General features: G+C 33.1%; 1 protein-coding gene across 4 annotated transcripts in view; it reads left to right on the forward strand.

Moving 5' to 3' along the window:
• Nucleotides 1-12,252, forward strand: part of LOC115609097 (sodium channel protein type 2 subunit alpha-like) — a 72,496-nt gene that overhangs the window by 47,233 nt on the left and 13,011 nt on the right. For all 4 annotated transcript variants that reach the window (XM_030488824.1, XM_030488825.1, XM_030488826.1 and 1 more), the window contains 4 exons: nt 4,308-4,428; nt 5,020-5,174; nt 6,137-6,310; nt 11,738-11,860. In XM_030488824.1, the coding sequence (XP_030344684.1) occupies nt 4,308-4,428; nt 5,020-5,174; nt 6,137-6,310; nt 11,738-11,860 (573 nt within the window). The remainder of the gene's footprint in view (nt 1-4,307; nt 4,429-5,019; nt 5,175-6,136; nt 6,311-11,737; nt 11,861-12,252) is intronic.

Genomic DNA, 12,252 nt, shown 5'->3' on the forward strand with positions numbered 1-12,252 from the left:
CTACAAACTACATTCTATATTCATTTGGGCAGTGCATATCTTGAGTTTTATGAACTGTAAGCAGAGTAAATAGTTTCATAATTGCTAAAATTATACTTAGTAAATAACCCTCCTTAAAAATCTGTCAAAGCAAAGCATTTTACAAATGCTCTTTTCTTAAACTCCTTTTCTTAAACTCCTTCATAAACAGCGGTGTTTCGTGATAGCAGTCTGTGACTGAGTTGGAGGACTTCACTTGGTGTAAATTACAAAGACTATGAAGTAGCCAGCATAATATTTTATAAAATTCCATGTATATTTACCCTAGGTTTTTAGGGGTTTGGTTTTGGTTTTGTTTTGGGGTTTTTTTAATTATAGGCAAGTATAATCTCCATGATGCATAACTGGCAGAGCTTTCAGGAACAGGGACAGCAAATATTGCATAGGAGCTAAAGTTATATGAAACAAAGGAGGCCAAGTTATCCTAGTAAAGCTAGGTGTCAAAATTTTGTTGGGATTGAGATTTCAGTCCTACAGCAAGATGCAAAGCTGTTTCCATCAGGCAGAGTCTCGCTGGCTTCAAAAGGATAACCAAATAGTTCATTTTGTACTACTGATTATAGTTTAGTATGATCTACCTATACTATACTGTTGTATAAATTTTCCAGATATGCCAAAAGAAATTAATATTGATGCCTATTCTGAAAATTCTCAGATTTTACTGATCAAATTTTAAACCAAGATATGCTTTGAACATTAAATAAAACTCTAAGGAAATAGATTTTTAAAGTGGCTTCCTTAATATTATATAAAAGTTAAATATCATAATATCTGAGATTGAAAGTCAGTTTAGAATCACTTTGGAATCATTGATCCCCATTGTTTTATATTTTGTCATTCAATTACAGTGCAGCTTTCAAGACCCAAAGGATAAAACCACATGGCTGAATTATTAAAGGCAATTTATAATGGCTGAATCCCTTTATTTTATTGTCACTTGAATCATGAAGCCGTTTGTAAAGCTTAAAATTTTAGTATCCTGCTCTTGCTCTTATTGAAATCTAGAATAAAATCAAATGAGAGCAAGACCAGGTCTTAGGTGAATGCATTTTCCTGTAAATGGGCACATTAACATGCTGTTGGTCAAAGCTTGTTTTAATGATCAAAGCTAAAAGAGATGCACTGCTCTGAAAGGACAGAATGGAGGCTGATTATACATATATTAACCAAGTATTTGGGTTGGTGATGAAGCTTTTTTTTTTTTTTTAATATCCTATGCAATAATATTAATACACAATACTATTTTCAGAAAAAAACCAAACAATCCCACTGAGGTAGTCTTATTTTCTATTTTATTTTTGTGTGTTATTTCCACAGTATTGCTCAGGCTTCTGCTGTAGTCAAGCATGTTGTTTTGCTGATTCAGGCCTTGAGAATGCTGCATCATAAGCAATTGCTTTCAAATGTATCCTTGTAGAGGAAAATGTGATATCACTGAAGTTGCAAATAAGTATTTATAGGGCATGGCATGTTCAAGAGGCTGATAATCACATTTATGAGGTGAAAAGAAGACTGTGTTAATCCATCATGTATCTTGAGTTTCCAATTAGCTTTATTGGTTTTATTGCTAGAAAAAAAAACATCATTAAAGTCACCTTATTTAAAATGTAATGATTCTTTTCTAATTTTGGATCTTGAAGCAAAGAGAAGTTTTATTAACTTTATGAGTTTCTTTTTATAACATGATTGTTTAAAATGATTTGGAAAAAAAATGAATAGAATGCTTTATGTGAAAAAAAAGTGAAGAGAATTATAGTAGGTTTTGTTTGTACTGATTATAAACTGCACTTCTGTCATTTGTTTTTTAGCAACTATGCTGACAAGACTATCTGCAACAGAGTTTACATGGGAAGATGCAGTTAAAAAATTTAGTGCCTTTTAATTCTGTAATTGGCACTCATATAGATTAATAATTGATGCCTACTATGAACCTCTATCCTGCTACTATGAAGTCAGTAATTGATTTAGTAATGATGGATCAGGCCATGAATTAGTTTTAATTTTCCTAACTTGAATGTGACAGATTCTTATTTTCACAATATTTGGTTTTTATTTAATGAAGAAACTGCCTATAATTTCAGTGACAGGTTTAAGACTTCTTATTTCTTTGTATTACAATGATATATAACAATAAAGTTAATTCACAAATCTTATTTCCTTTATAAAAGAGAGCGTTATGTGTGTATAATAAGGTGGTGTGCTATTAATACTTAATATAGTGTACATGAATGTGTATTTTGGTCTGTAAATGTAATACAGAAAGCAAAGTTTAAAATACTCTCACAATGAGAGGTACATAATATTTCAAAGTTATTGATCTCCATGACAAGTAATAAAATTCTATTTAGAGACAATATGGCTGTAATTATTTTACTTACATAAGTTTTGGAAATTATAGAGGAAGTGCAGTATGAAAAGGAAAACATGATATTTTTTACAAGTTTACTAAGAAAAAAATAACCAACGTCCAAATCTCAATGTATTTATCCAAATCTTTTCACATTTGTCAGCATGATTTTCCATGTATGACATCACAATATTTAGGAGGGGAAAGAATGTTTTTCAAACTCATACCTGTGTGCTTGTCAGAAATCTTGTCTATTACGCAACAAGTCCTTTATTTTTGGTCACAATGCAGTAACAGCCATGCAGTCTGAGTGTGAGTGACCCTGTACTGACTGCATTTGCACATGTGTGTGAAGGGCAGCTTCTTGAAACTTAACCCTGAAATTATCCATCACCCAACATTAATATTTTTTTAAACTTCATTCATGTCATGTAAGAGTTGAATATGAGGAAAGAATTGCTTACCAAACTATATAAAGATATATGTGCCATTTACTTAATTTCTGGCAGAAAAAAAGCCCTTAGTTCCTGATGCATTTTCCTGAAGGGACTGAAGAGTTAAATAACTAGTTTTAATTTGCAGCAGTGTCTCTGAAGAAGAGAATACATGGAAATGCTCTATAAAAAGTTATTCTTTATTATTTGTTGCAAAATCATTCAAATCATCTGAACACTATTTCTTTATATATATTCCTAAAAGGTCACTATCTTGAAAACTAAATATGAAAAGTAACTTGTATTAAGCATTCTCTCAAAAAATTTTTATTGAAAGTTCTTCATATAGGTCAAAGGGCATGACCAGGTCTGCTTAGCTGAAACAATAAATCTAGTCTGTGACCAAATGCCCATTTGTTACATCAATGCCTGTACAATTTGAACTACTTAGAGGTGCATTCTCTATCCCCCTTGAAATTCCTGTGCATTACTGCTACATGGTATGAAACAGAAGTATTTCACTGACGTGTTTTTTTTAATGTTGCTTTCTGATTACAAGACTTACTTCACAGTAAAAGACAACATATTTTGGATGAAAGCAATTAAAGACACACAGTACTGACAACTGAATACAAGTTACAACTCTATGTCTGATTATTGCATTAGTTGTGTGCATCTTTGGCAAGTCTGTCCTTTCAAAATATGCTTTCTTAAAAGGACAAAATTATGGGCAGTCTTGCATGTCTGATAAACAGCTTGACCTGATCCAAATTTCAATGTACTTGGTAAAAGGTTACCTAATTTCAGTTGCTTTATATCACTAAGCTTTTACCGTAGTAAGCAATGTAGTATTTTACTGAACAAAAAAGTAGTAGAATGATAGAAAAATTCAGGATTGAAAGGACCTGAGGAAAGGACCTCAGGGGGTCTCTCAGTATGCACAGGAGACTGGAATGCAAAGACGGTATTTAGGATCTGGTAATTTGTGCTTTCTGCAAAAATTAAATTGTGGAGAAATTTGCCATTAAATGCCATTAAATTTACAAATTTTTAATCCAGATATGGTGTATGTTTATGAAAACACCATCTGTAGAGGACATGAAGATATATGTGGAGCTTTCTGTTAGTTCATTTCGCTGGGAAAATTAAGACACATTTTCAGTGTAATCCAGTAAAATGAAATAACTCGAGAGTGTGGTACATGCAAGCTCTCCAGTTTTAATACTACTGAGAATTCTTCAGAAGACTTATACGTGGACCAGGTTAGTAGACAAGTTATATTTAATTGTTCCCTATGAGAAGATAAACTGGGAAACAGAACTATACAATGCACGTGTCATTACTATACTTTTACTTATGGTGATGCACATTTATCAGTATAAATCTAGCATTCTTCAAAAGTCAGACTGGCATGATTTGATTCAGTAAAATTTTTTACAGAATATCTATCTAATGAGAAAAAATTGTTCTGTGGAATTTTATTTCAGAAACTAAATGCATCCAGTTCATCAGAAGGCAGCACAGTTGATATTGCTCCTCCTGGAGAGGGCGAGCAAGCAGAAATTGAAAGTGAAGAAGCTCTTGAACCAGAAGCCTGTTTTACAGAAGGTTGTAGAATAACTGTGCTTTAACAGACGTATTAGTAAAATGGCATTATTACTGGGTATATTTAAGTTCTTGGGGCTTTCAAATCTGGTGGACCTTCATGTTCTCAACAACTGAAAGAAAATACTCAACCTAGAATGGTGGAAATCAGATGGAAATCAAAACACGGTTTCCCTAGGCTTTGAGAAACTTTATCTGCCTGGCCACTGTGTACATCTTGTAACTAAGAACCTTTATTAACTTTTCTACTTTTAAAACACTTTACACTGATTTGGAAGGGCCCCTGAAATTTGGAACAAATTCATCTTTGTCGTAGTCCGTCAACAAATGGAACAGTTTACATGCCAGCAGTCAAAAATATCAGTGGGGTTTTTTTGATTGCTTACTCATACTGTATGTTCACTGTTGTGTGGTTTCTCTTCAAATTACTTATCTAAATTTGGATATTCAGCATCCTATAAAAGAGGATTCCAGTCTTTAATTTAGAAAATTATTATAAAGTTTGTTAAAGCTTCTAACAATGTTGATACCACAGTAAATATTGACTTTGAAATAATTTGCTTTTGGATCTTAATGTCTCTTAATCTAATGCAGGTTGCGTAAAGAAATTTCCATGTTGTCAAGTAAGTATAGAGGATGGCAAAGGAAAAATTTGGTGGAATCTCAGAAAAACTTGCTACAGCATCGTTGAGCACAACTGGTTTGAGACTTTCATTGTCTTCATGATTCTCCTCAGCAGTGGAGCACTAGTAAGTAGAAAAAAAATTGCAGATGCTGAAATATTTACATATCTCCTTAGAAGCAACAGCAAACTTCAGATTTGCTTCAGAAAGACTCGTTTTACTTCGAGCTGAATAAAACTACCTGCATTCCATCATTTCAAGATGGAATGAAACTTGGCCCAAACTTGAGAAATTTGTTAAATTTCACATGCACTTTTTTAGTCATACTTTTGATTTACCACTGTAAAGCTGGAACAGTTTTATTTAAGCCAGCATAGCTACTCCAGATTTAAATTGCCTGCCAACTTTCATCATGTTCGTCAAGAGATTTGAGTACAAAGGACCGTTGTAAACTGAATATATAGCTAAATGCATGATTTTAAGTTCTTAGTTCCTTCTAGGCTCAGTGGCTTCTTGGATTTTGCTTATGAAAGACCATACAAAAAATGAAATAATTACTTCATTCTGTTCCTTTTTGGACACAGAAGATAGGGAAGAGTGTGATAACAAATTAAACCTAACAACTTCTTTCCAACAAGATTTACATTACCCACCTCTCCAGCTTTACTTAATATTTGCTACGGTATCAAAGTGTACATTCTAGCAAATACATTGCTCTTTAGTTTGACTGTTAGACATAAGTTTGATTGATGGAGGATAGAAATGTAATCTGCCTAATTGCTTTCTAGAATGGAATATACATATCTGGAACAGATTTTGTTTAAGAATGGAGAGGGTTTTTGTGTGTATGTGAAAGTTTCTTAATACCACATTGGATGAAAATTTGTGTTTTGAGTTTATTTCTTCATTCATTAGTAAAATAGTATATATACATATACATATATCCAACTTCACACAGGGCAAGTTGCTCCAATTTGTAGTACAGTTAAAGATGGGAAATATGAAGAAGAATAAGGGGAAAAATTAGCTTATTTTTATCATGTGCATTCTGTGAAACATTAGTAATACCTGAATGTATTTTTTTATAGGCTTTTGAAGATATATATATTGAACAGCGCAAAACTATCAAGACAATGCTGGAATATGCTGACAAAGTTTTTACGTATATTTTCATTTTGGAAATGCTTTTAAAATGGGTAGCATATGGTTTTCAAATATATTTTACTAATGCCTGGTGCTGGCTGGACTTCCTGATTGTTGATGTAAGTACACAGACTTTAATATTGTAAAATTCACTGTAGTTAAGTCCTTTATGTTGTAAAACTTTTTACTACCAAGCAGTCTTATAAACATGCAAAAACAATTCACAGCCTACAGTGATCCAGATGTGTTATTTAAAGCAGATTTATATGCCAGAAGGAAAAGGATGGCTGGCCATCAGTTTGTTCATTCCTCATGGTTAATAATTTCATACATAGGATGTATCAAACTTGAGATTTTTACGAGGACAAAACCTAATTTTGAAACATGCTATTTTTAATGGACTCTGGTCATACTACCTTATTACTTAGCAAATAAGACACTACATTGTGTAAGTTTCTTCTTACAAACACTGCAACTTTGCAAGTGAAACAATACACTTGGTCCAGATTTCATCCAATTTCTCAGTACTTTGTCCCCCAAAACTATTCTTTTATAATTTTTAGTAAAACAGAAACATGGTGGCTATTTGGTCTAAAAATTCATTAGTTTTAAAGGGCTGCCAATCTGCAATAGTTAAAATGTAACTTGGCAGGGTTTATGACAGAAGAGAATACAAGGTTTCTTGGCTGCCTTCCCAGCTGTGATACACTCTGTGCAAAGGCCTTGCTTAGGGATCAAAGCTGGTTTTACTCCCAGAATATTTTGGTCTCTTGCCTTCACACATTATGTGACCCAGTTCACTGGCTATACGTGTCCACAGTGTGGAACTGAGAGATGGCATTTCACGGCAAATGTGGCTTTATAGTTATTTCTGCCTAAGCTACTGTATTAATTGGGAAGTTTGCATAAATCCTGGTTCCATAAATACTTATTCTTTAAAAATATATAAATGTATCAGATTTTTGACTCCCAGAGAGAAAAACACCTATTTAGATTGGCCCATAACTCAAAATGGAAGACCTCAGTTTTTTAAATTGCCCAAGTTAGTTTTGTTATACTGTTAATCTCTATCTCAGTAACGAAGACCTACTCTGGAATAGTTTCCTTAAGAGGATGTTAATGCAGAAGAGATGTCCCTTCCAAGATGATGTTAAGAGTGTTTTTAGATAAACTACAACTCATGTTTCAATTATTCTTTTTGTAACATAAAGCTAAACAGATTATTCTAAGACATACTTCATGGTTTCTTAATAATAGTTTAGGCTTAGAGATGCTGTTATGGGAGCGAGCTCTCGGGATTATTAAGAACATCACTGTAAGTAAAGCAGCTTATTTTGCTAACTTTTTACCCATAATTTTTAATTTTATAAACAAAATCATGACTAAATGAGATTGGTACCTTCTACTTTTGAAGAATTATATTCAGTGTTCCAGAAGGTGGTAAAAAATGTGCCTAAGGCTAATGCAGCATTTCTTTCAACACCACCAGGCAGCACTTAAAAGAAATACATTAACTCATGTTATCTTTCCAGAGAAAAGCAGAGAATCTACACTGCTTTAACAGGCAGTTTAAACAGGTATGATTCAGTGGCATTCTCCCAGTGAGAATGCCAGTGAGCCCTTCTTCACTAGAAGTGACTCCAGTTAATCAAATTGTTTAATTCCATCCTCTAAAATTATTCAAGCGTAAACATTGATAGTCCTTCATGGCTTTGACCTTTAATATCTTATATACCTAAGTCCCTCATTGTGAGAAACAGCCATAGTTGCGCTCTGTGATTTTGACCAAATTAGTTTTAAGAATTACACAAAGAAATGGCAATTTTCAGCTCTGTCAGTTTACAGCCATGACAGATGACTCTTGGTACATTTGGCTACCTCAGTTTAAGACCTTATCATGCCATCTCTCTGCCCCACTCTTATGCTACATCCAACAATGTCTGTAGCAAGGAGCAGATATTTGCATGGAGTGCCTTATCTACCCAAACTCACAGGCTGGTAAATTAGTTCAGTGGTTTAAGCAAAGAGACTGAATTTTGGTCAAGCAGCTGACAGGCAGGGACAAACTCACTTTTTTAGGGGAGACTAATTCTGGCAGAGATATACAGTAAAGGCTTGAGACAAGAATATCTTAACACAGTACAACTAGATGCTATAGAACATGTCATCTTGTGCCTTGGTTTTTGCTCTTACTACTTTTTCTAGAAGCCATCTGTCATAAGTTTATTTTGTCTAGGTTTTGATGTATAGCTGTAATGACCCTAAGTTGTCTTTGCCACATACGAAGCTAGGAGATGGGACATCAGGGAAGGAGATAAGGAATCTGGGAACACCCAATGAGTTTGTCAGTTATTAAATTTGTTTGTGTAGTTTTCTGCTAGGATATGTAATCTTAGTGTTAAGTGGATATAGTTTATGCTGTGTATTTTTAAACTTTATAAGCTAGTCCTATATTTTGGTATAGACACTTTATTTCTAAATTATTGTGTTAATAAATTGCACTTGAATCAAATGGAAATAATGTTTAAAACAAAACATGTATTTGCCAAATACTGTGGAGCAGTAATGAATGTGTAAGTGGAAGGAAAACTTTGACCTTCCTGAAATTGCTCATGCCTGATAAAATTCCAGTGGGTACAATTTTTGAACATTTAAATGTAGCAAGAAAACCCTCCAATTTGGCCTATTGTATAGTACATTAAAATTGGTCGTGTTGATGGCTTATATAATATTTCTTCATATAGCTAAAAACATTTCATGCTTTTTGTAAAAACAGTTCATTTAATTCAACCATGCTGTCAAACTTTTTATTAGTTTTTCAGCGCAATTAACTCAGCAACAAAATTCTGAAAAAGATCAGGGTCGCATTATACTAATATGCTAAATGCTGTATGCACAGAGTAAGAGGCAACTGCTGCCTTGACAACTTCATAATCAAAATAAGAGTAAATAAGATGAGCATATTGATGTGTTGGGGGACCAGATACAGAAAGAGACGTCACTTTGTCTTCCTAGATAGTCTTATATGTCTTTATGTGTATCCTAACATTGTACTCTATGATAACATTGGATAATCCAAAAATTAATGAAATTAGTTAATTAATTCAAAGGGATATTGAGATGATATATGTATGAAACCTAGTGCTCTTGTTCTGTGAGTTAGGGAACAGAATCATAGCTTGTAATTATGCATCTAAACAAAATTAATTTTGAATACTTTCCAGTAAAATAACATAAATTAAGAGTTATTCACCAAGTACATATTGAAAAAATATATTATTTAGCATAGGACAATAACATAAGAAAGGCTACATAAAGCATAAGAAAGGCTACACTGGGTCCAGTATCCTCTCTCTGAGAGTGTCAAAAATGCGTACCTGGAAAGCCAATAATATAGTATCTATCTTCCAAAAAACAAGAAAAAGCATTAACTTCTCAATAGAAAGAAAAATCTTTAGTTGGGTTTTTTTTTTTTTTGTTGTTGTTGTTGTTTGGTTTGGGGTTTTTTTTGTTTCCTTACATCTTGCAGTTTACTTTTATTCCTAGTAAAGTGTAATACCTGAACACTTAAACTACAAGAAAGGTACAATAAGCAGTGTTGGAACTGAGGAGCTGTAATAAAATCACATATATAAGCTACCTCACCAAGTAGCACAGAATTCATATTGAGTAAAAACGTGCACTTAAATAGAAATAAAGTCAGTGTGGAGTGTATGACCAATGATCTGGCTTGGATGACAACCCTAACTGAAGATCTTGAGCAGAACTAATTATGACTGCTAAGTTTCAAAACTTTTTTTGCAACCTTAGAAGATCCATACACAAAAATATGGACATATGACCCTCCATTTTTAGGAGATTAATGTAAAAATTTGAGTTCCTTTTCATTTCTTAAAATTACGGTATCTGCATGCATTTTAATACATACAATGTGCTGTCTTTACACCAAAGTTTATTGTCATGTCTGGGTATCTTGTTGATGTGCGTGAATCATGATGAACATTCTATGAATAATACAGAGAATTTAATGTCTTGTTATCTCTGGAATATATTAAAAATGGATTAAAAAACCCCTTTCACTGTAGAATCACAGGACAAATAAATTGTATTAATGATCATTATTAATATCAATGACAATAATTAATGTAATGGCAGAAACAGTAATGTTATCTCTTGTAAGTGAACAGACTTAAGTTACAGGCTACAGAAAGTCAATAAGATTTTCTTCTTATTACGTTTATAAATCATAGCAAGTTCCTTTAAACTTATCCATTACGGCAATAAGCCTTTCCTTTGATAAAAAGAATTACATCCTTACATGTAATCCAGTTGAAAGGTACAGTGATATGAATTCACTAAAACACAATTTTTGTTAGACTAATATACATAGCATCATAGTAATGAATAATTGATTTCTATCTGCTCTCAGATTGTCCTTTTGAGACACGATTTTGTAACTAACTCTTGTGTTTCTGATTCATCTAATTGTTCTTTATGGGTACAAGTAACATAGGAAACTAACTTTTCATATAATGGGCAAAATCTTACCACCATTATCAGTGAATGCCTATTTCTGTACAGCCAATTATTTGAAGAACTCTCTAGATCCAGGTACTTTGCAATGAATATTTGAAGGATTTTCTCAAGAACTGAAATATGCCTATGTTCATTTATGTGTATTCTATGGTTTTGGTGGTAGAACTGAATAAGTAGGGTATATTTCCTTACTCCTGTCTGCAAAACTGCTCAAAGTAAATTCAATTAAATTGAAATAAATTTAAACACTGTTTAAAATACCATACTATTTAAGAAGCGAATTAATTGCTCTTTCCTCAAGTGGATTCGTTTATGATAAAATCCCAGTCACATGAATCAGGAGCTCACTACTGTTGTTGATAACAAAGCACTTACTGTTATAATGCTAGCACCTGTTAATATATATCTCATAATATTTTCCTATATTTAGAAGAGAGGGGGGAAAAAAAAAAGATAGTTGTCAGGCAAGTGAGAAAGTAAAAGTCCTGTCTATATGCTCCATAGATACCCTGGTTATTGTTGGTATGAACAGAGTGACTTAGAATTAATATTTATAAGAAAAGCTAATTAACCACTACATTATGTAGCATCTTATTAGTGATTATAGATATTAATAATATTGTCAGTAGTTAATAAACTATCCTAATGTATTTGGAATTTTAAATTGCTTGAAAGGTTGAACCTTAATGAAGTTACTGAAAATATGGCTATTTTATCTTTAAGTACTACTGAAAATTTTATATCCTTCACCAACAGCGAGCTTCCATCTGACTGTTAAATCCTATCCAGCTATAACACGCATTTAACAGCATATATTCCTTTTTCAAACATGCCTTCATATGACTTCTTGACCTTCCAGCAAGTATGAAAATTGTGGGATTGGGCGTCCAAAGTCACTATAAGCAAGAATGATGTCACTGTTGATATTTCTGTTGATTGAATCTGTATTCTTTTTAAATAAACAGTGTAGAACAAATTTCATAATAATTTTTTTTCTGTGTTTTTTATAGGTCTCATTGGTTAGTTTAATAGCCAATGCTTTGGGCTATTCTGAACTTGGTGCCATTAAATCGCTTCGGACATTACGAGCTTTAAGACCTTTAAGAGCCTTGTCACGATTTGAAGGAATGAGGGTGAGATAAAATGAAAAAGTGTAAATGAATACATGCATACAAAAAGTAATGTAGAAGTTTGACACTCATGCCTTCTGCAAAGAACTCCAGAATGGGAATGCATGCAAAAATGTATGGAAAAAGCCTTCCAACATGTCCTTATACACAAGATGTGTACAGCTTACATTTGGAGATGAGACTTTGAGCTCATTAAATTTGTCTGCTGACTGCTGCATAGTTGTGTTTTCCATTGATTTGTAGATCTATATAGAAAAGTAGGACATGAGAGATTTTAGAACAGAGGGTAGGAGGGGTTTCCTCCAGTTTAGCTGGGAACTTTATGTTACACATTTCTGTAGCTCACTTCTCTGTCAGTTTGTCAGTGGTTTAGGTGGAACAGGATTACCTGGAAA

The sequence above is a fragment of the Strigops habroptila genome, chromosome 5 (assembly GCF_004027225.2).
Source record: "Strigops habroptila isolate Jane chromosome 5, bStrHab1.2.pri, whole genome shotgun sequence".
In the NCBI taxonomy this organism is placed as follows: Eukaryota; Metazoa; Chordata; class Aves; order Psittaciformes; family Psittacidae; genus Strigops; species Strigops habroptila.